This window comes from Rhipicephalus sanguineus, chromosome 7 (genome assembly GCF_013339695.2).
Source record: "Rhipicephalus sanguineus isolate Rsan-2018 chromosome 7, BIME_Rsan_1.4, whole genome shotgun sequence".
NCBI classification, from domain to species: Eukaryota; Metazoa; Arthropoda; class Arachnida; order Ixodida; family Ixodidae; genus Rhipicephalus; species Rhipicephalus sanguineus.
Window position 1 is genome coordinate 98,167,567 of NC_051182.1, and position 24,362 is coordinate 98,191,928.

General features: G+C 48.6%; 2 protein-coding genes across 4 annotated transcripts in view; one reads left to right on the plus strand and one right to left on the minus strand.

Moving 5' to 3' along the window:
* Positions 1–24,362, minus strand: part of LOC119399637 (E3 ubiquitin-protein ligase RBBP6) — a 108,220-nt gene that overhangs the window by 75,255 nt on the left and 8,603 nt on the right. For 2 of the 3 annotated variants that reach the window (XM_037666449.2, XM_037666446.2), the window contains exon 4: positions 20,593–20,635. In XM_037666449.2, the coding sequence (XP_037522377.1) occupies positions 20,593–20,635 (43 nt within the window). The remainder of the gene's footprint in view (positions 1–20,592; positions 20,636–24,362) is intronic. The other variant, XM_037666448.2, reaches the window with a different exon arrangement.
* Positions 5,456–10,181, plus strand: LOC125759329 (uncharacterized). Its single transcript, XM_049417801.1, has one exon. It carries the CDS (start codon positions 7,234–7,236, stop codon positions 8,356–8,358), a length of 1,125 nt encoding a protein of 374 aa, XP_049273758.1. The 5' UTR covers positions 5,456–7,233; the 3' UTR covers positions 8,359–10,181.

The window sequence follows — 24,362 nt, forward strand, 5'->3', positions numbered from 1 at the left end:
TGTCGTCCGCTTCTTCCAGCCAATGGTGATGATGGTGCGCGGCAGCCTAGTGCCATCTCTTACTCATCATGCATACTACCAGCGCACGGAGCCCTAATCCAATCCAGGCCAAGCCACAAATGGCAGTTCGCGTAGCGGCACGGCATGCATAGCGAGCGGAGTGTTTAGTGTTAGTGTTCCGTGTGTAGTAGCATTCACTCTACGCAATGGGCCCATACAGAAGCTACACATCTGCTTTCAAGTTAATGGTGATCGATCATGCACTGGAAAAGGGCAACAGGGCCGCCGGCAGGCACTTCGGCGTGGACCCGTTTTGTGAGCACTACTGGCGACGGCAGCACGAACAGCTGAAAGCCACGAATAAGACACACAAGGCCTTCTGTGGGCCTAAGACTGGGAAATATCCGCAGGTTGAGGTGGCACTGCTTGATTACATCAAGTGTCTCCGCGCGAACGGGTGTGCCGTTTCGATCGAGTTGATCAGGAACCAGGCACGCATAATTGCCCGGAAGGAGGGCATCCTGGCGCAAGATTTCCGCGTGAGCAACAGGTGGGCCACACGATTTATGTGCCGAAGTGGACTGTCGCTCAGGAGACGAACGACTTTGTGTCAGCGGCTACCCTCGGCGTATCTTCACAGTGTGTAAGCAGTGCTTGAAAGGTGGTACGACTGTCCGAGAGAGCACCAAGCTTGGGCTGGCGACAAAACTGGCTGTCGTGTGCTCCTCTTGCGGCACCATCGATAAACTGTGGACATCACCGCGCAAACAGGACTCGCAGGCCTTTGACGTAAATGTCCGCGCCATAGCGGCCATGAAGCAGATAGGCAAGGAACAAACAGCCCTGAACGATTTTTGGGCAGCGATGAACGTCTCTTATAGAGGTCTGCACCACAAGACCTTTCAGAAACATTTGAAAGAGACGTTCAGGAAGACAGAAGCCACCGCTCTGGACAAGTCTTATGCTGAATCTGCCACAGCAGTGATCACCACGTATAAAAAGGTGGACCCCACCTTTAGCAAGGACGTCACCGTGGTGTACAACGGCACTTGGCACAAGCGTGGGCACACAGTGGGAGCTGTCATCGACTTCTACACGGGCCTCATATTAGATGCTGTAGTTCTGTCAAACCACTGCCTTGGATGCCAAACAGAGCCCAAACCTGGAGATGCAGCCTATGAAAGCTGGCATGAGCACCACGTTTGCCAGAAAAACACCGATGCGAAATCGGGAAGCATGGAGGTGGAAGCGGCCCTCACTCTATTCAGGAGGTCCATTTCCAAGCATGGCCTGCGGTACACCACCCTCGTGTCTGATGGGGTAAGCCATACATTCTCTGCCCTCACTGAAGAGAATGCTTACGGGCTAGTGCCGATTGTCAAAGAGGAGTGTCTGAACCATGTTCAGAAAAGGATGGGGAGCGCACTTCGGAACGTTGTGCAAAAGAGTGACAAGCCACTGCGTGGGAAGGGGAAGCTTACCAAAGCCCTCATCGACAAGCTCACTGACTATTACGGTTGGGCTCTGAGAAACAGCTCCAGTGATGTGACAGCAATGCAGCGTGCAGTGATGGCAACATATCGGCACATCACATCGACTGACGAAGACCCTCGCCATGACCTTTGCCCAGTGGGAGCCGAGTCGTGGTGCCGCCATAGAGCTGCAGAAGCAAAGGGTGAGCCACAACCCAGGCACAAGCACAACCTGCCAGACTATGTTGCTGAAGCTATATTGCCCATCTACCAGCGACTTTCGCACGAGTCTCTTCTTCAGCGCTGCTTGGGAGCGAAGACCCAGAATGCGTCAGAGTCATTCCACTCCGTTCTCTGGTCGCTGATGCCAAAAGAGCAGCACTCGTCCTTGATTGCTGTAGAAACAGCTCTGCATGAAGCGGTGCTGCGTTACAACGCCGGCTGCTGCAAAGCAACGAAAGTTATATCTGACGCCGTTGGACTTCGACCAGGGCACCTAGCCATCCAGCGAGCTGTTGAAAAAGATGCCCTACGGCTGAAAAAAAATTCCAAACGACACCTAGAGAAGATGGAGGGAAGACAAAAGAGGCAAAGAGTGCACAAGGACACTTCAAGCTACTCTGCAGGAGCTTTTTGAGAAAAACACATGTACTGAACTTTCAAAGCCCGTTTTCTCAGAATGGATTTTTTTAGCTAGTTGTGGTGCTGAGGAAAGCGATTTCTCAAGAACTGCTCATCAGATTTGCGTGCAGTTTTCTTTATTCTGTTCCTGGATGATCTGGCCAGTGTGTAACAAGCTGCTTTTTTTAAAAACTGGTGCTGATAATTAATAACAAACAATTAAAGTTTTGATAAATCTCGTCATTGTGGGCTACATCAAATTCAAAGTTGCATAAAAATTTTTTGGAGGGGAAATTAAAAAAAAAGGCTTTGTAGCACCCTAGGATATCTATCCAGGGATGACCACAAAGGCTTTCTACTATGTCCTGGGATTTCTCCCGGCTCTTCCTCAGGCACACGTGTGAACCACCCAGTTAGACCTCGGGAACTGATCAACACAATTTCATGAAACTTTGCAGTTTTTCAAGTTTTAGTGTAGTGATACCCTGAAAGTTTCATCAAGATATCTCAAGAAATAAAAAAGTTCGGTCTCCTGGGTAGCCTCCCCCCTTAAAGTGCAAGATTTGCAACGAAGACGCCGAGATCAGGAGAGGCGAGCGGGAATACGGCCTTGCCGTCAAGCTTGAGCTATACTCCGCGACAACTTTTCTTGGCACCACTGTGGAAGCTACAGAGCCAAAGTGCCTGCATGCGCGCGCGCCAAGAAAGAGTACCTATATTTATTTTCTAATTCGAAAAGTTACCTAGCTCGAATAAATAAAGATTTCTTCATTATAAAAAGAGAACGAGTATGGGAAGCCATTTGTGAAAAAATGTTATTGCAAACTTCAAGTTTGTTTCTGTCTTTATTTTTTGGACAGCACCACGTTTTTCTCACGCCTGCACCACATTTTCCTCACGCCTGCTCTCTCAGAGTCTCAGTAAACATGGCGTCCGCGATGCCCCCTGAACCGTTGGCCTGAACCGTGTGCGGCCGCCAACTCGCCGTTTCGTTCTCCGAAGAAGCTGTACTCTAAATGTGACAGAAAGTGGCTATCAAACCAGACCACGCAAGTTATCTGCAATGTCATTGCTGAAGTGAGGCGCCGTCAGCGTGACTTGTCTGCAAATGCAGTGTGCCGGACTGTCGCCGAGCTCACCGGAGTGAGTGAGCGAACAGTTAAGCGTATCAAGGCTGAAGCTCTGCGGGCCCCACTTGCCTCCCCGAAGCGCAAGAAATTGAATTTCTCGGGCCAAACTGAGAAGCGCATCACCGGCAAGACGCGGCTGCTGCGCTATTACACGTCTGCGTTGGCAGCATTGCGTCGCAAAGTGCACAGCTACTTCATGCGCAATGAAATACCTACGGCCGAGAAACTACGCTCTGTGAAGGTGTGTGACCAGCGAAGCTTGATAAAATAATCTGCGTCAGTCTCTTTTTAATTAAGCGTGAGCTCTCTTTAAATCTAGACCCAATTCAGCGGCATCATGGTACTTGCATTCCGTATTTATTCGAATGCAATGCGAGCTTTTTCTCCAAATTTTTGCTACTAAAGTCGCCCCTCGCGTTACAATCGAGCAAACGCCGTATTCAGGCTGCGGTGTGCGCTTGGCGGCGTTCATCATATTCCCATGTGTCTTATTTTGTTGTCTTCGGGCTTCACCCGCAAAGACTGTTTGGAATGCTCCGCGCAGACCGCGATGCGATGTTCCAGAAGCGCCACGATTGTTTTAGATCTTTCTGTTAAGATTGCGCGCGGTACGCGAATAGTCAGAGATTACGTGGCCACCAGCGATAACACTGGAACATTCGATAGAACATGAATAAAAGCCGACAAGCTTTACGAATTGTCAGAATTATTGACGGACGACGCTCTGACTGACTTGTTTCCCGCCCACAAGTTTGGCCAAATAAAGAGTTTCATCTTCGACACACCCACTGCTGCCTTCGTCAACGTAACAACCCTGTGACAATATACAGTTCAGTAGGTAGATGCATCTACGCACACTGATGTTCCCATTCTGCATGGAGACGTGGTGCTAAACGCTCTAGCGATGCGAGCAAGCCAAACCGAAACTGGAACTGAAATCAGCTGCAAGATGCCGAACTACTTGCGTAGTAACACAAATGTGCGTTTGCCCCGCCTCCGTAGCCTTCGCTCCAATGCCAAGATAAGTTGTCGCCGAGTATAGTGTGTGTGAACTGCAGTGACGGGTCGTCAAAGTGGAGTTCGCCGCGCGTCGACAGACAGCACAAAATAAATCCATTCACAGTGAACGTGCTCGCCACCCGTGCAATGCAGGCTACTGGCAACGGGCAGACTGCTTTTAACGATGCATTTGCAATGATGAACATATCGCGTCACGGCCTCCCGACAAAAACGTGGCAGGCGTACGTGAAAAAGAAGCTAACTCTTGCTGCCTCGAAAGTTTGCAAAAAATCGCGGCATCTCCGGGTCGCAGTTCAAAGCCAGCCGAGGCTGGGTACAGAAATACATGGAGAGCCGGGTTCTCACTTAGAAGGTGGACTTCTATTACGCGAAAGCTTCCCCGTGACTACGAAGAAAAGCTGCTGTCTTTTCAGCGTTACGTCATCGGACTGCAAAGAGAGCGCAACTTCCTCCTCGGCCAGGACGGAAACGCGGACGAGACCCCGATATTTTTTGACATGCCGTCGGTGCAAACGGCACACACGAAAGGTGATCGCGAAGCGCACATACGTACTGCAGGGTGCAAAAAAGCGCGGATCATCGTTATGTTAGTGTGCATGGCCGACGGGCACAAGCTGCCGCCTTACGTGGTGCTGAAGAGGAAAACGATGCCTAAAAATGAAAATTTTCCTAAGGGTGTGCACATCCGCTGCCAAGAAAAAGGCTGGATGACTGAGGCACTGTTGGCTCGCCAATCGATGCTCGTCCTTGACGCTTTTCGGGGACATCTGACCGAGGGGGTCAAGAAAAAGCTACAGGAAGAAGCCACCGATCCGGTTGTCATCCCTGGTGGCATGACGAGCCAGCTGCAGCCACTGGACGTGTGTCTTAACAAGCCTTTCAAGGACCATGTAAAATGCATCTACAACGAATGGATGGCCTTCAATGAAACAGCCCTGACACCGTCGGGCCGTTTGAAGCGTGGATCTCCGTCTGTAGTGGCTCGCTGGATAGCCGACGCATGGGCAGCTATACCCGAAGCTATGGTGGCAGCTTCTTTCAAGAAGTGCTGCATTTCCAACTCGCTGGACGTCACTGACGACAGCAAAGTTTGGGAGTGCACCAGCGACAAGGAAAGCAGTGATGCTTCAGATGATGACAGCTCGTTATTGTGTGAAATCACGGCTGAATTTCGCGAACTTCAAAGGTGGGAATTTAAATAAAGTTTCTGGCGGGATCTCTCGCCTTATGTTAGTGTGCAAACTTTTTTTCCTTTTCTTCAGTCCTTCAACTCCTCCCTCGCGTTATAATCGTGACCGCTTTATATTCGAACAAATACGGTACGGTAATTCTGGCACCCCCCAACTTTCCATCGGTTTTCCGGGAGAAAAAGTGCTAGGGTTATGCGAGTAAATACGGTATAATGGAAAAGCAGACCTACAGAAAAGATTAACTCTTTACAGTACCAGGAGAAGAAGTCTACAAACAGTGTTTAAAAATTAAGGATGTTCGACGACGAAATCAAGCGCCTAGATGAGCGCAGAAGCACATTTATTTGCAAGGTCGACGCGATGCAGAACCTCGTCAGCGGCGCAGTATGCCCCAACTGCAGACGGTGCAAGCTGCCTGTCCGAGAATTGGCAGGTAAACGAAAAGGGCTGGCACTGTTTTTGGAACTCTATTGCCGAAATGACGCATGTACTGCAACTGTCGTTTCGTCCGACTACACTTCAAGTCGCTTATCTCCGTCATGCGACGGAAGTGCTGGCCCACTTTAAAGCCACCCGAAACTCTCCTGCTTTTGCTGCTGCTCCCGCCACTACTGCTTTCGGTAAGTCCACGATTCGTATTGACCGTACTTATACTGATTTTGCGGCATTTTTTCAGAAAAGATGTCGAAGAGAAACCGCGAAGAGGATAATGAAGATGAGGTACTGCTGCACTATATTTTAGAAATATTTTTGGTGACAATTAATATGTATTGTGGGAGAACACGCGCGCCCATTTTCTTTCCTTAAGGCAGGCGCGATCGCGAACTGACGGCAGGAGCCAAGGGACCACTAGGAGAGGAGCACCGTCGCCCTTTCTGGACAACCCCTTTTTTCCCGCCACTCCTCGCGCCAATCCTTGCATCCCGGCTCGCGGGAAAGGGAACTCGCTCTGCAAGGGAAACAACCCTCGCGGTGGGGAGGGGCACGGGAGGTGAATAAAACAACCGAGCAGACGGGCAGACGGTCTCTCGTGCCCTGCTGACCTGCGAGGTAACACCTCACCGCCCCGAGACCCGCCAGGCGAACATCGACCGAAGGTGTAAGCGTTACCCTTTGTTTTCTACTAGAGCGGACTATCCCTCTATGCGACATTTACGCGTTATTGCTAGCGCAGCAATAAAGTGTTGTTTGTTGTTCTAGCCTGTTGCCTTATTCGCCCGAACCCGTCGTAGCTGCGATGACTCGCGCTACGGGAAGGGGACGTTGATACGCGTACGGTACGACTATTTGCGGCTGGGACCGGAGCTAGGCTTCTGCACCAGCCGTGCATAGAGCGGACCCCTTCAGTATCCAGGGACCAAATCAAGACTTTACTGCTTCAAGCATCGAAAATAATTCCAGCTAGTCTAATGAAACCGTGGAGGAACTTGAGAAAACTTATCGAAGCATGGACAACCTGCCAAGAACAGATAATGAACAATCAGGATGAGGTCGAATATCAGAAAATATACAACCCCCTCCATTGTGGGCACTGCAGTTACAAGACTTTCCAAAACGACGAAGAATTGTGCATGATGTCTTTCCCGCCAGAAACAACGGAGAAGCTCAGGACATTTGTAATGAAATTATTAAGCGATTCGAACTCGGATCTACCCAATATGCAATCGCAGCCATCAGCATCCCACACGTCCACGTCCTCCACGACTGTAGTTGGAGTAACGGAAGTTGCAGGTGTGTTGCTTTCCTTGGCTTCGTACGAAGACCAAACCGCTCGTCAGTTTGGGCTACAAACGCTACTGCATGGGACTTCTTCTATATCATCAAGTATTTGTTAGCGAACCCCGACTCATGGAATACTTTAAGGTGGGAGGAGCCGACTGGTACTCTTACTGTCAAACTGAAGATATGGGACAATTCACAAGTACGGGACACGAATCCGCAACAGTTCTGGAAATACTGCACACGCAGCCTACGTGTACAACTGCATGCAACGACGCGGGCGGAAGTTCGACAAACAATACAAACACTGATGGCCTATGCACACGACAGAGTCAATCACCAAAAACCAGAAAATGTGTCAAAAGAACACAAGAAGAATCCATCTATGACTGGCTACGGGAAAACCCAGCATCGCCGCTAACTAGCATCGTAAGAACACCAAAGTGGCTGTCTGATCCTGAAATGAGATTTATTAGACTAGAGGACAAACATTTGCAAAGGGCCATTCAAGTCTTCAATGATGAATTGTGCACCTATACCACACTCGACTTTGTTGAACTGTACAAAAACACACAGCCACTCTTTGATGCACCCCATGGTGACTTAAATTCATTTTATATGAATGTCGAAGACTCATATAAAGCTGTTCTTGAACTGTTAAACTTTCAATTTGATGAAAACCACAATGAAATTGCAGAATTTGTAAACAACTTATACATGCTCGTTGAAAAGATGGTCCCCAAGAAAAACTGCATCGAAGTGGTGTCTCCTCCAACTGCTGGCAAGAATTTTTTCTTTGATGCTGTGCTCTCTTTTTATATTAACAGAGGAACTATACGGAAGTTTAACCGCTTCTCTAACTTTCCGCTTCAAGACACAGTGGGTCGACGTATCCTCTTGTGGAATGAGCCCAACTGTGAATCTGCTGCCTTCGACACAGTGAAAAAGATATCCGATGGTGATGTAGACTCTGTTGCAGTCAAATACTCTCCTGACCAGACCATCACAAGAACGCCCGTCATTGTGCTGTCCAACAACGAGGTCTTTCCTAACGATGAAGCATTCAATCACCGAATGTGGAGATACAAGTGGAAGGCGTGCCCCATGCTTAAACGTCACGACAAGAAAGTGCACCCCATGTCTTTGATACACTTGTATGAAAACTTCCTAATCGATGCAGACTACACTCTTGCAAGGCAACAATAAACGTCCTCTTGTAAACCCTGAGTACTTGGCCAATGCTTCGCATTAATCTACTACAACAGCAGCAGCACACAAAATTAACAGAGTTAGGTTAGGTTAGGTTAGGTCTCTCATTAAATAGAGGCGTTAACAAGGGGGCATCTTTTTGCTTTATTCACAGTTGCAGCTGGTGGTGTTGTCGCTCACCGCTACCGTATGTTCTTATGAAAGCAGGACGATGCCACTCTTTCCAGGCCACTGCTACTTGGGACCAGGCAACCGGCTGCACAACGGAGAGCCCGTAGACGAGGACGACCGCATTGCAAGGCACCACGACGAGGCTTATTCCCGTGCCCAAAGTGACGCCGACGTGTTTGCTGCAGACTGCCAACACACCGAGTTCTTCAAGGACTTTGTGACCACAGGCAACTGGCACTCTGCATTGGGAGCTATCGGTCTTGGTACGAAAAATCTTGTGGAGGAAAAGGTGCTAGGACGGAGTCTTTATGGAATGCCACCCGGACGGAAACGTGGTAATCAGGAACAGCCAGGACCATCATCAGCAAAACGTCAACAACACAATACAACAGACGGCGACGAAGAAATGTCCGAGACGGCGGCGGACGCCCCCTCTGCCCCCCCGGCAGGAGGAGCAGGTATTGGAAGTAACCATCCGAATACATCCGAACACGTTCAACAAATTTTACGAGTACCTCGCGACCACGGAGTGGTCACAGTATTCAATGACAGCAAGATTCTTACCACCTGGGGCGTAGTACAGCTTTGGTGTGAACGTGATGTCTGCGATCGCAGCGCATGCGATCGGCGTTAGACACGAGCAGCTTGTGCGGTTTTGTGCGATCCTTGGTGCTCCGAAACCAGCGCATCATAAGACTTTCACTGCCATTGGAAAAAAAGTACATGCCGCCGCCGAAAACCTCGCACAAGCCAGAGAGCTGACGGCTGCCCGAGGGCAGGTCTATGAGCGTCGCCATCATGGTGTGGGTACGGCCATTTCCCGTGGCTGTGCTTGGACTACGAGGTGCTGTCCAACTATTGCCTCAGCTGCAGCAGGCACAAGGCACTGGATGATGGAGAAGAAGAAATCTGGCAGGCCTTTCACACACCCGTGTGTGAGAAAAACATGATGTGCTCAGCACATGCAATGGAGACCGAGGCTGCAGTGAAGATATGGAAGAGGACAGATCTCTATACCACACCTCTGCAGTTCATGACATTTCTGTCTGACGGGGACAGCAAAGTGTATACTGCAGTGTCGGAACTGAATGTTTATGAAGGTGTTCCTGTTCTAAAGGAAGACTGCACAAATCATGTTGCCAAAATACTCGGAACGGTGTTGTGTTGCGAAGTTTCTCGCCAGTTTCGGTTTCGAGATTGTACTGTACGAATGCCAAGGGGCGCCGCTCCGACATTCATGTTCACTTCCGCGTCGCTAGGCGCATCGAGGTGACTTGTAAACGAAGAGTGTGTGAAGAGTACTTTTAGCGTGCAGACTTCCTCCTTAGGCGCTCCACGCCAACCTCGCGTGTTCGTGGCAGGTCGGCATCCCCGCCAGTCGCGCCAGTAACAGTCGTGCGCCTTCGCCTGCTGTTGCGCCGGAGCCGCAACACAGCAATGGAGACGAGGACTTGCAAGAGCCACATTTTATTCTGCGTACTCTTCTTTTTCTTCCTTGCAAGGTACCTGCATTACTAAGCCTACCGTATTTATTTGAATATAGGTTGACCTTTTTTTCCCCGAAAATGTTGCTCATAACCAGCTATCGACCTATATTCGTGACCAAAGAATCTGGACCTATATTCACGAACAGAGAGCGCCGAGCTTATGGCGTTCAACTGCCACACCCGCTGTTCTTTAAGCAGTTCCTGCTACATACGCATATTATATACCATAAAATCTGGAATAAAGACCACACCAACTTTTCCGACCAAGTACAGTAGACTCTCGTTAAACGGAACCTGAAGGGACCAAGAAAATGTGTTCCATTTAACAGGAGTTCCGTTTACTGAGAGATGAACAGGAGTGCAGAATCCAAGTATGAAACCAATTATATTAGATGCAGTTGTTCCGTTTAAGCAGCAGTTCCGTTTACTGAGAGTCTACTGTAATTAAGAAAAAGGTTATTGGTGTTGTAGCCGCATACCACCTTTTCAAAGCCCCCGCGAAATGCAGCTGCTCCGCCCTGTGTGCGATGAAACCCACAATTTCCTTAGGTAGGCCGTGAAGTCCCTAGCCCGCTAGCCGTGCTGCGGTGCCGCCTGCCGGCGCGCAGCCGCACTGGCACTGGCCTGAGGCCTAGCCATGGTCTCGCCACTCTTTGTTTGTTGTACGATCGGCGTGACGGGGTGACGGCAGTAACGGTTCGCACTGGCTTGTGCGTGGTTGCAACGATGTCACGTCGGCAGAGCTACACAGCAGACTTCAAGCGCCAAGTGAAACTTTTTGCCGAGAACTCGAGGAATTGTGCCGCACAGCACGAATTCTGTGTAAATGAGAAGCTGATTAGGGGTTGGCGAAAACAGCGGGACCGACTGTTCGTGTACAACGGACGGCATCGTGCTTTTCGCGGCCCAGCAACCGGCAGGCATGACGCTCTTGAAAAAGAACTGAGGCTCCATGTGGAAGAGGAATGAATGTGCCAAAGGCCACCCAGTTTTCTGCGAGGATATTCAGCGAAGCGGTAACGCCAGGAGGGTGATCCTCGCTCTCATTGGCTAGTTCGATGCAGACGTCACCGCTCCGTATAACATCGCTTTCTGGGGAATTCTAGGGACGGTGCAGCATCAACCACGAGAGAAATCAAGAGCTCGATTATTCCCTATGAGGCGATGCCAAGTTTTCCCAGTTTACCTACAGTTCCTGCCGATCCCGCAACAAGTGAGCCTCGCGTTCCCGTCTCCCGAGTTAGCGGAGAGCGATTCTTTTCTCCTGTCAGATGCTCTCGATGGATGGCAGTGAAAGCGCCGGGGCGCGCGCTAGCACCTCCACGAGACTTGACAAGATCTGCACTTTCTGCGACAAGGCTTTTTCAAATGCGAGCAATTTAAAAAGGCGCATAAAAAATGTCCATGGAGAAGAGGCCTTGGCAATAGCAAAAACAAACGAGTGCGGTGAAGGAAGGACTATCGCGTGCGACTTGTGTCCAAAGTTCTTTTTGAAGCTTCTAGATCTTCGTCAGCACCATGTTCACGAACATGGATTTAAAGAAGAAGTACAGAACTTCACGTTTGACTCGTATAAAGGTAAGAAACCCACACCGTGAATGTTGAGCCACGTGCGCATGCATCAGCTAAACGCACTCCCTTTTTTTTAGCATATTAGGAGGGTCTCTGACCCCTCGCCAGCTCGGAAGCTATGGACACACGCCCACCCCGTCCATGCCTCTCACACACACCTATCACGCACCACGCGATTGTACTACGTGTTCCGCGTGTTCGGTGGTTGTACCTAAACCGTCCCTAGACACACTCTCTGCTCCTAGGTGAAGATGTACCTAGATGAGCTATCTCTTTGATCACGTGACTTTATGCCCACGTGACCTGAGGATCTTTCTCCTGCATTTACCGCCTCGCGGATATTCAGACGAAAGCCCGGCAGTTGGCACAACGAGACTGGATTGCCCAGTCAACGTTCAAGGCAAGTCGGGGCTGGCTCCAAAAGTTCATGCGGCAGAACGGAGTCTCTTCGTCGTAGGACAACCATCTGTCAGCGTTTGCCGCAGAGTATGAGGAACAGCTGGTAGAGTTCCAGCGTTACGTGTTAAAACATTGTCAGAAAAATTACATTCTAGGCCAGATAGGGAACGCTGACCAAACCCCAGTCTACTTTGACATGCCCAGTCGAACGAGTCACAACCAAAGGGGCAAAGGACGTGCGCCTGTTGACAACAGGTCATGAGCACACACGGTTCACCGTGATGCTGTGCTGCACGGCAGATGGGACAAAACTGCGGCCGTACATTGTATTTCGCCGCAAAACCCTCCCGACAAATGAGCAATACCCTAAGAACGTGATCATCCGCGCAAATAAAAAGGCGTTCATGAACAAAGCGATGGTGAAAAGAGTGGTTCCAAGTGGTTTGGATGAAGCCAAGGAAAAGGGGGCCGGAACTGAGTCTTGGTGGCCGGGGAAAACTGACTGGTGACCTGGTTACCAAGCCCAGTTCCTATTATGGCTGGGCACTGAAGACCAACAAAGGCGACGTGAAGGCCATACACAGAGCTGTCATGGCCACCTATCGCCATGTCACCTCTAATGATGAAGTGTCCAATCACAGTTTGTGCCCAACAGGCAAAGATTCGTGGTGCCGCCAAAATGGGGACACAGCAAAAGGCGAGCCTGTTCCCAAGCATCGCTACAACTTGCCACCTCATGTCTGCAAGGCCCTTTTACCCATCTACGAACGCTTGTCAGATGAGAGGCTTCCTGAGCGGTGCCAGCGGGGGAAGACTCAGAATAGCAACGAGAGCCTCCATTCCCTTGTTTGGGCACACTCAGCGAAAGAGCGGCATGCATCACTGCTTTCCATCCAAGTTGCTGTGGCTGAGGCTGTGTTAAAATTCAATGCAGGGAATGAAGCAGCCTCAGCAGCAATCCTGAAGGAGCTGAAGGTCAATCCTGGACCCTCGGCTAAAAAACACATGGCAGAAAAAGACCGTCGCAGATCAACAGCATCAGCTCGCAAGCGTGCCTCTGCAGAAAACATGCAGTGGGCGTTGAAAAAAAAAGGCATTTGGGGACTCAAAGCAATAGGACTACCTGCCTGGTGCCTACTGAGAATGCTGAAATTGTAAATTATTGTAAATACACGACTATTCCATGCTAGGGTTTGTCCAAAATGGACTTGTGTTTTTTATGATTTCTCAGGATTCAAATATTGCTGCGGTTGCAAAACTTGCCAGAAAGATATCTCTGCCTTCAGAGCAGCTAGGACTGTCATTTTTGTTGTGACATGCAGCTCTATCTGTAGCGCACACAGTGGTATTTGTGAATTTTCTAATAATATCTTCAAAAATTTTATATTTTGCACAAAATTGGAGCATAAAGTGGGTGTGTCTGCAACACTAAAATTCAAGGTGCTAGAACCTAGCTAAAGGTCATCAGATCAAAAAAGCATTCCTATCCCTGTGTGCCTTATGTTCATTAGTATCTAGGCATGTGTCAATGGTTGCTCTCTAATACAAATTTCTTGTGTACCGTACCTGCAAACATGGGGAATTAATTTTAAGATATCTCAAAAACTAATTCACATAGGAAAAAAATAATTACATTTTTAAAATCAGCATTAAAAACTGAATCATACTGTTAAGGGGGGACGCGGCACTTAAAAGTCGAAAATCGGCCCAAAAATCGCATTTTCTCTCTCATCATTTTCGCGCTCTCGAGGCCCTTCTGCATCTATCAGCAAATTTTGGCTTCGAAATTCTATTTATTTCCAGAGTTATAAGAGATAAAAAGAGCAACTACGCGCAAGCGGACCTTTAAATTGAAGTCTAAACTAGCCTTACTTCAACCGCCGACAGCACGCGAACTATGCGCTCCACCAGCGCCATTTTGGTCTTGTTTGAAAGGTCACGTTTCCAGCTTTTCTCTTTTTTTCAGTAAGCAACCATGTGCCCCACGCGGAAGCAAGAAATGGCAAAAAAAAGCGAAGCAAAATCACGCGCTATGTGCGACTCCATTGGTTGCCTGACGCACGTGACCAAAATGGCGCTTCTCTATTGGCCAGGAAAACTTGATGGCAGTGTCAGCCGCCATTTTGAAAAGGTATCGCTCTTGCGATGGTGTCTTATCCCTAACGTGTTCGTGCGGTCAGTGTGCTAGAATATTTTGGTGCGGTTCGCTATGCCCGGCGGTGCGAAAAAGTTCCGGTCGAAGCATCATTTTGGCCGTTCACGGAAGAAAGGCAGGGGTAGAAATCCCAATGGTGCTGCTAGTGCATCGCGCGAGCAAGCTCCGACATCGTCTGATAACGTCGACGTGGCCGTAGACGATTCCTCGTGCGTGCCCGGCGTGGACGCTGGCCGCACGAGTACTGATGTTATCGTCAACAGAGGAGTGCGCGAGACGGGTTCCCCGGATAGCGTACGCTCTGTGGACTATGACCGCGCTGATGCTATAGGGAACGGAGAAGAGTGCGTAGACACGCGCCTCCCTGACAGCGCGCGCGATGTCGACTCCGGCCGTTTCAGGGTAGACGCTGATGTGATCGGTGCCAGTGAAGTGCGCGAGGCGCGCGCCCGCGAGACTGCCACGCTTGAGGATCTTTCGTTGGTGTCGGCGACAGCACGAAAGATTGAGCGCTTTACAGATGCAAGCGGTGCGGCAACGGCGCCAGTGTTAGATGAGCCTCCTCCTTACTTGATAGTAAATATGGAGTGCATGAACTCGCTCCTTCGACATTTGCGTTGCGAGTCTTGTCACGGGCCAGCGCGAATAGTGAGGGGCGATCACGACTACGGACTTGCAGTGAAGCTGACTGTCGTGTGCGACAATTGTGGAGCGATCGGGGCCGAATGGAGCTCGCCTCGAACTGACGGCAAGAAGACTTATAACCCATTTGAAATCAACCTCCTGGCTACGCGAGAGCGATGGTTTCAACTGGAAACGGCCAGACAGCGATGAATGATGTATTTGCGGCAATGGGATTGTCCCATAGTGGCATGCATCACAGCACTTTTCAGCGGCATCTAAAGCAGACTCTGGCACCTGCAGCCACGCAAGCAGCCAAGGTGGCTATGAGCCAGTGCGCTGTGAAAGTGGCCTCGTTGTACGAGGACCTATGCTTCGGACATCGAGGAAACATAGCAGTGTCCTATGACGGTACCTGGATGACCCGCGGCCACTCCTCACATACAGTCGACGTCCGATTTCCCGGACGCCCGAAATTCTGGACATGCCCGATTTCCCGGACTCATCTGTGGCACCGTCAAGTTCCCCGTAGAGTCAATGTATTAAAAAGTCCGAAATTCCGGACGCTTATAGCCTTCGCCATCCGATTTCCCGGACTTTTTACTGTTAACCGCCGACCCAAAGTCACCACCGACGCCGCCATTTTGGTTGTTTTCATTTTCATATCCTTGAACCCGCGCATCAGCAGCAACGCCGCACCGCGCCGCGGCTGCCGTAACCTCGAAACCGCACGTGTCAATCCATTGCCAGCCGTAGCTTAGCCAAGCCAAACCTCCCTGTGTTCGTTCACGTGTTGTTTTGTCAGCTGTGCCAGCTCTGCGGTCGTGTCTGTGGTTGATCGTTTGCTGCTGCGCGCTACCTTCAGTGATCATGTTTCCCGACCTTCAGCATCCACCGAGTTCCTAGCTGTTTCGTGCTGCGCTTTTCGACGAGCGGATTCGCCGTTTACAGCAATGGCACCGACTGCTCCTTCAGTCTTTGTCCGCGCCTTCGAAGCGCACAAAGCCACCTCGTAGGCTCACGATGACGAACTGCCATCCGCGGACGTTGCCTTCGACGATCTGCGCGCTGGCGGCGTGTTGATTCCAGCCGAGATAACCCTTGAGGGCTTCGCCGACGCTGACAAAGACCTCGAGCTATGTGCGGAGTTGACCGATGACGAAATCATTCATCAAGTTACGGAGGATTCCGATGCCGACACCGAGAACGAAGAGCCAGCTCCTACACAGCCAACGAACACGGAGTTGACGCGAGCACTGATGACACTGTCATTGGTGTACAGCGGCAACATGACGTTGACTGAAATTGAGGCAGACATAATCGCGGGCAAGCGGACCATGCAAAAGAAAATAAGCGACTTCTTTGCGCCCAAGTGCTGACCTATGAGGTAGTGCCGGCCACGTCGTATTTTTTTTTTTATAAACGGCTCTTTTCAGAGCCACCTAAACAATGCATTGGCTGAATTGCTATGGGAATCTTGTACTCCGGCTGTGACCCTCTCCGTCAGCGAAAAATACCTACCAAAAATGTGCGTTTTCACGTGCATTCGTTTTTCCGGACTGCCCGATTTTCCGGATGTTTTCGCGGTCCCTTGAGGGTCCGGGAAATCGGACGTCGACTGTATAGGCGTCGGTGCGGTTATAGAGCTCTTCACTGGGTATGTGTCAGACTATGTTGTGCTGTCTAACTTTTGTTTGGGGTGTGTAGTAGGACCAAAGCCTGATTCGGATGGCTACGCCGAGTGGAAGGCGACACACCAGTGTCAGAAGAATACCGACAGCAAAGCCGGTCACATGGAGGTGGAAGCGGGGCTCCTCCTTTTTCAGAGGTCACTTGATCGACACGGATTGAGATACACAACTATTTTGTGTGACGGTGACAGCCGTACATTTGGTGCCATCAAGGAAGCGAAAGTGTACGGCTTCATCGACATTGAGAAGGAAGACTGTGTTAACCATGTCCAAAAGCGCATGGGGACGGCACTAAGAAATTTAGTGCAAAAACAACACGGAGAGGGCAAGCAAAGCCTCGGTGGGAGAGGTCGGCTGACGAATGAGCTTATCACTCGGCTCAGCGCATATTACGGCTGGGCACTCAAATCTAATGATGATGTGGACGACATGCAAAAGGCTGTAATGGCCACGTACAAGCACATTACATCCACCGACGTGTGTTCAGACCACAGTCTGTGCCCAGCTGGTGCTGATTCGTGGTGTCATCACAACGTTGCGAAAGCAAAAGGTGACCCAGAACCTCGACACCGCTACAATTTGCCAAAGGAGGTTGCCGAAGCAATGTTGCCGGTCTATACCAGACTTTCCGAAAAGGCCCTGCTCCAAAGATGCCAGCAAGGCAAGACACAAAATTCTAATGAGAGCCTTCACTCAGTGATTTGGAGTTTGGCGTCGAAGGAGCAGCACGCTTCTCTTTTTGCCGTGGAAGCTGCTGCTGCAGAGGCTGTGCTACGCTTCAACACTGGAAACCTAAATGCATCAGCTGCCATTCTACAGCAGCTGGACATCAACATATCCAGCAGTGCATCTTTGAAAGCAAGAGAGAAAGACCGCCGACGGACTGCCAGCTCCAACAAAAAAAGAGAAGCATCTGAGAATGTGAGGAAGCTGGCCAAGAGGAGGAATAAGGATGGGATGCATCCAGATTATGGCCCTGGTGCATTTTCTTAAGCTTTTATAGGTATTTTTCCAATAAAAATGTTTTGCAACGTTTTTCCTTGTTTTCTCAAAGCAGCAATTTTGACACATTTGTCACAATGGAGGATAAATAGCTTCTGTTCTATTTGACCTATCAGCATAATTTTTGCTTTGCCAGAAAGATAAATGCATGCACTACGCAATATGCCTATTTTCAGGGCAATATACATTTCAAAAATTTTTTAAATGGGTCACATGTATGGTATGTGACAATGGCTTTTTTTTCTGTAAACATTGATGACCTCTAACTCTTGTTAAAATTCGCCTAGTAAATTGATTCATAGCATCTTGCTATCCTTGAACATCCTACATTGTTTCAATACTGTAACCACCATTTTAGGGTTTTCTGTTTAGACGCAAAAATAAGACGTAAAACTGAAACTCAGCATTGGAATGTTTTTTCTAGGCTAACACACATAAGTTACACTATATTTTCTTGCTTTATTGAATTCCTCAATTCATTAGGAGCAATACGAGCTATTCTTTTAGTGTTTTTTTGGTGCTCACTATTGCCGCCTAAACTTGCACAAAAATGCACGGTTTTCACAAATGCATGGGCTGCAAAAAATTAACCAAATGAGCTATCGAAAAAATAAAAATAAAACAGATTTCAAAAGAGGAGCTCGAACTCTATAAATGGTGAAAGTTTCACTGAGCTGTGACAAATACTAAAAGAAAAAATTTTCCGAGCAGCATCTCCGCTGTGTTGCGTTTGTACTTGTCTTCCTCTGTCAGTGTTTTCGTCGCGCAATTTCTTTGATGTCATCTCCCCTTAAATAGGGATGGCTTCAAAACCCATGTCATAAAGACCTCTGCCGCTTGCTAAGGCCGCAGTGCCTTTCCGGGCCTGTCACTTTCCGTAAAGAGTACAGTAATCAGTTTCAGATCAGTAATCAGTTCACAACCTCACTGGAGTCCACATCCCAGTCACTATAAACAAAGCAGCTAAGCTTATGAAACCTTCCAAGTAAACAGATTTTGAAAGTAATAAACAACTATTTTGGTTTGCTTCCAGCACAGAAAGGGTTAAGCAGTAACACAATGCAAGTCCCTCACAATACATGTGTCAACATACAAACAAAAAAAAAAAGTTCTTGGAGGGCACACGTGCAGTTGGGAACGCTGTGGTGAGCAATTCCATTTCCAAGCATCTTTAGAGGTAGAGCATGATGCAAGGTTGATTATGAACGACATAGAATATGCAGCATCATTCTAAAAAGTATGAAATTGCATTTGAAACAGAGTGCATGGAATATCAGATCATTTTGTCGGGCTTATAGCTATACACTGTAAACACTGTAAGCACCGGTCCTCGCAAAAGAGCAAGCCCAGTTCTGCACAATAATAACTTAAAGAGGCTTTAAGCGCAAAAACCACGATACTATTGTGGCACGCCACAGTAAGGGATTCCCGACAAATTTCGACAACCTGGGGTCCTTCAACGTGCACTAAAATCTAAGCACACCTGTGTCCTTCGCATTTTGGCGTCAATAGGCAGCCGCTGGGAACGGAGTCGGCAACGTTGAGCTTAGCTGCGCGACGTGTTACCCAAGCTAGAATGACGCGAGCAGACACTGGCCTATGCATGCAGTAATATGTCAGTGGCCACATATTACCTCTGGACTTTGACGCTTCAGCTGGCTAAGCTTTCGAAACAACAAAAATTGAACGCAACCTGACGGAACTTCCCTGCGGCAGGCGATAACTAGGGCTGCACATCGCAAATTAACTCCTACAGTCTTTGAACGGTTACCCATATTTTAAACATGTGCAAGAGCAATAATGTGCGCAGAGGTATTGGCATGTGTGTTTGAAGACTGACGTATGTATATTGGCATATCAGTTTGGAATACAGCATAAGAAAAGTGTGTCATGTCTCACCAATCAGGCAGTGTTTGAGAAAAAAAAAAGTGAACTGCAGAAGGAACATTTCCGACGACTCTTTGGTTCAATAGTTGAAGCCCACGAGGCACCCAAAAGCTGCCCACAAGTTCCTAGCACAATGAGGCAGTTTTAAATAACAATGGCAATGCACATCATGATGCGCGCGCAAGGAAGAAAAACTGTCGTGTAACAGTCATCCAATCCACATTCGGCTCGACGACGCGTCACAAAAGAGACTGTTTCAACAGTGCACGTTCAAAGGTCGAGTCGTAGGAAATACTAAAACAGAGGTATCAATCTCAAATCGTTTCAAATCTCAAGAGGCTTAGTGGCAACACTAACGCTACCAAAGGCTACTACTGCACACTACAAATTGGTGGCTTTGAAACTACAAGACAAATACACAAAGTTGCCCTACAAGCACTTGCAGAGCTATTATGCAAGCATTTCAAGTAAGGTAAAGAATGCATGCGAAACCTGCCCCGTCGATTATCACACCCTGTGAAATCTAGTCTATCAAGGCCTGACACAGCAAGTAAAACAAAGCCTTGAAGAGCCAAGCCTGTAAGAAGCAGTTTATCTCTTCTAAGATTAGATTAGCACTGTAGCAGATATGCTCTTAAATACCAGCCACACAGTGTAATGCAGCATACTCTCTACTAATAGCTCGACAAATCTCGGCAGTCACACCTCGTGAAGCAGAAGGAACTGCGTGGTACCGTACGTTGAAGAACTATTCAATTGTGTGCAACAACTACAAACACACAAAAATAACCGAAAAGGACGGAACACACAAGCTCCTCCATTGAGTGTTTCATACATGCATCGAAGCACACAACTCATAACTAGTCCCCCCCAATCTACATTGCAAGACCCGTAATCTACATAGCGACACCCGCACAACTAAAGAGCGGGTGCTGCGGAAGCACCTGCTTTAAAAGCATGCAAGGCGGGCCTCCTCCCGAGCGAAGGGAGGCCGCACGCAAAGCGCGCTCCTTGACCAGCGACCAAGGGGGCGGTGCCGCCGTCGACAGGTCTGCGGACGCACTCTTCCCTCTTCGTGCAAAGTGGCCGCGACGGGATAGAGGGGGCTAGACATCATCATCAACAGCGCAAGACATACAACGGGAGCACAGAAGGCGCAAATCTGACGCAGAGTAGTAGTAGTAGAGGAGGAGTAGGAGTAGGGGTTTTTGCATGTGCACTTTTTCCCCCAGAGTGGGTTACATACGTCCGGGACTGAGTGCTCGCCGTCACGGTTGCGCTCCCTGCTGCTGTGTCGGGTGGCGCCACGACGACGGAGGGAGGAGAGAAGCACCGCGAGGCAGGTGTGGGAAGAGCACGCAGTGGTTGGCCGCACGAACACAAGGTGGAGGGGGAGGGAGAAAAAAGAATGGGGGTAATCAGATCATCATAAAAAAAACTGAGCTCACTAAAATAACCAAGTCAGCCTAACGAAGAAAACTTATCGTTTCTTTGATGCATACAACCTAATGAAATTAACAATAAAGCCCAGGAAGGTATAGGAGACATTACAGGACACTCTCGTTAAACGGTACCGGAAGGGACCAGAAAAAAAAATGTTCCATTTACTGAGACAGGAACAGGGGTGCGAAATTCAAGCATGAAACCAACCGTATTAGAAGCAGTTCTTCCAATTAAGCAGAAGTTCCATTTAAGAGATTTCCCTTTACTGAGAATTTATTACTGCGGTAGTCTCAACCCGGGAGTGTGAGCGGCATTGGCTCACACTGCAAGATTTTTGTGCACAATTAGTGCTACAATTTGATCAACGGGATGGGCCAAAAGCAGGGAAAGGGCCGACTTAGAAACGCTGCCCACTCCGAAATTCCGGCTGTTTTGGAGTCGCTTACGACAACAGATGAACTAGGGACTGTGAGGGCCGGGGCTATGGCCGCGGTAAAGTGGATGCGAGGACAACCGCTGCCGTAGCTCAACTGGTTGAGCATTGGTCGTGTTTTCCGGAAGATTGTAGTTTCGGTCCCCACCAGCGGAAAGTTGTGATTATATTTAAAGACTACAAATAATGCTGCTATACTTTTCTTGGCTTCACTGTCTGTGGGTTTCATTAGAAATGGTTTTTAACTACGGTGTTGCTAATTTCCCCATCATAGGTTCCTTATCAGAAGAGTTATCAAGGTCTAAATGCCATTGATGAGATTGCCTACTGAAACTCATATGCCATATGTCAGTGCAATCTCACATACACTCAAACCTCGATATCACGAACGTGGATATAACGAATTATCGCTTATAACAAAGTAAATGAAGAATAGTCTTGTCATAGCGACAGTGTTACAAATAAACGTTTAACGAATTTTCAGATAAAACAGTTATTTTCGTGGCAGATGTGACTGTTATAATGAGGTTTGAGTGTATTTTAAAATACGTTTTCATAGCTTGGCCACGCAAATCTCTGGCAGGAGCACATTGTAATCCAGCTGCACAGGTAAATAATTACACAGGCCTCGGCAGAAGCAGTTTAAAATTTAAGATGTCAAGCCAAGCCAAGCCAGTGCAGGACCTTCAAGGTGGTGGCACCATAGAGTTTCCTAAAATTAACTAGAGGGGACTCTGGTGCTGCAATCATTCAGCTACCATGGGAATGATGGGTAGTACACAAATTTGCCTAGTCTTCGTACTTACGGCTTCAAACGTATTTGTGACGTTGTTTACTGCTGTGTTTTGGCGTTTGTTTCGGATAAAAGAATAGACCGTTGTGAACTTCGTGACCAGGTTTGGTTTGGTGAGCCTAAAAAAGTAGAAGTGGTGAAGTGGAACTGCTGACTTTTGCTGAACTTTGTTTTGTGACAAAGCGGATGCAGGCGACGCGCAGCCAAACGGAGCCGAAAGAACGAAGTTTAGACAAATTTGTGTACTACCCATCACTGCCATGCTGGCTGAAGCGCTATGCGTTGCAGCTCCCATAGACACTAGCGCCAGAGTTCCCTCTAGTAAGTATTGTAGGAAACTCTATGGGTGGCGCCACCTGTCTAGCCCTTTCTTGCGTGCCAAGTGTCTTCTCACTTCGCAAGCTCTTAGTATTGTGCAAGAGTAATTTACAATTTAGAAGTGAAATCATTTTTACAGTGAACCTGTCTATGACGAGGTGAAATGGATGTCTGCAAGCAGGCATCCATTTTAGCAGTGCGGGTGTGTGCCCAAGATATTGAACTAACGCCACTACCTACCGCTACTTTACCAAAAAAAGAAGTGTGGGCAAAAGCACAAATGGGTTTAGAATATCCATTCTTGTTTTATTGCATAGTGTTCAGATTCCAGACTATTGTGATATGCTGATTTACTTTGCAGAAAAACTGAGCACTCGAAAAAATGCGGAGCGAAAGAAAACTAATCAGAGGTTTCGAAACCCGTATGGGTTCTGAAACGTCAGATTAAATAGTTTTTCTTTCTTTTCTTTTGCTCCCTATTTTCGCGAGTGCTCAGTTTTTCTACAATGTTCGCTCCTCGCCAGATGATATTTTGTCGAACCTTTTGCTGATTTACCATGTAACTCTCTCAGCTTGCTCCAACCAAGCACATGAAATGTCTGATGTTTTAAAAACTGCATATTGTACAGTAAAACCTCGTTAATTCGAAGGCCTCGGGACCGAGAAAAATATCCCAATTAAGCGGGATTCCCAATTATCCGAAACAGCGCGAAATCAAAGAAATCAGCCAGAAAACGTGATGTACGGAAGTCACACCTTTATTGTGGCAAGTCAGCCTACTTGGAGAAAAATTCCTCCATGCGTGACTGACGCGTTCGGTAGTTCCCAGCACTGAAAGTCATATTTTCCAGCCTGTCAATGAGGCGCAGCATCTCAGCCTCGCCGCCGTTGCACTCGACGAAGCTGCGCACAACACTCAAGGCATCGATGACATCCGCCAAAGGGGGTGCTCGGGAGGGCTCGTCATCGCTGTCAACATTAGAGGCCGAATCGGTCGATCTCGCAGCTATCTCGCTGTCGATGTCGGCGTAACACGTCTGCACTGTGCACTCGACATTTGCGTACTCGGAGAATCCGATTGGAGTGCACTCCTCGTCCGCGTGCAAAGCCTCATATCGAGCGCAGAGAGTCTCCCCTTCTTCATCAAACGGGCAAGTGACAGCGGTGACAGCAAACTCAGCGGAGGTTGCCTCTTCTTTCACAAAACCGGCGTGCTCAAAACACCGTCGAATAACGGTGGCCTCCACCTGCCTCCATGCGTGAACAATGAGGCAAATACCACCGAGGAGGTCAATGTTATACTCCTTTCCGTTGTCATAGCAAAGGAGCATTCGCTTCAACAAATTGTAGCGATATATTTTCCTGGTATGGTGTATGACGCCCTGGTCCATCGGCTGCGATAGCGACGTCGTGTTCGGGGGTAGAAAGACCAGCCTGATTGCCTGCAGGTTCTGAATGTCGCCGTGAGCTGGGCAATTATCGACGACGAACAAAACGCTGCGCCCTGCGGCCGCAAACTTGCGGTCAAGGTGCCGCACGTATTCTTCAAAGAGTGCAGCCGTCATCCAAGCTTTCTTGTTGTTTTTATAGATCAGGTCATCCTTGGATGGCAGTCGTGCATTTTTGAAACAACGAGGCTTTTCTGTCTTCCCAATAACAAGCAGTGGCAGCTTGTGCTCACCGCACATGCTTGCACCAAACAAAACAGTGATTCTATCTTTGTTCTGTTTCCGCCCCTTAATGTCTGCCTCCTTCAAAGCGAACGTCTTCGTAGGCAACATTTTGTAGAACAGAGCAGCTTCATCAAGGTTGTAAACATCTGCTGCTTCGTACTTGGCGAGTAGTGGAGCCAAGGTGTGCTGCTTCCAGCCGTCGACAACAGACTGATCCGCGCTGCCACTCTTGCCACAAACAGTCACGAATGTCAGGTTGTTGTGCTCCTTAAATCGGCAAAACCATCCATTGCTGCATTTAAACTCAGAATGTCCAAGTTGCAGCGCCAGCTGGTTGGCCTTCTCACGCAATATGG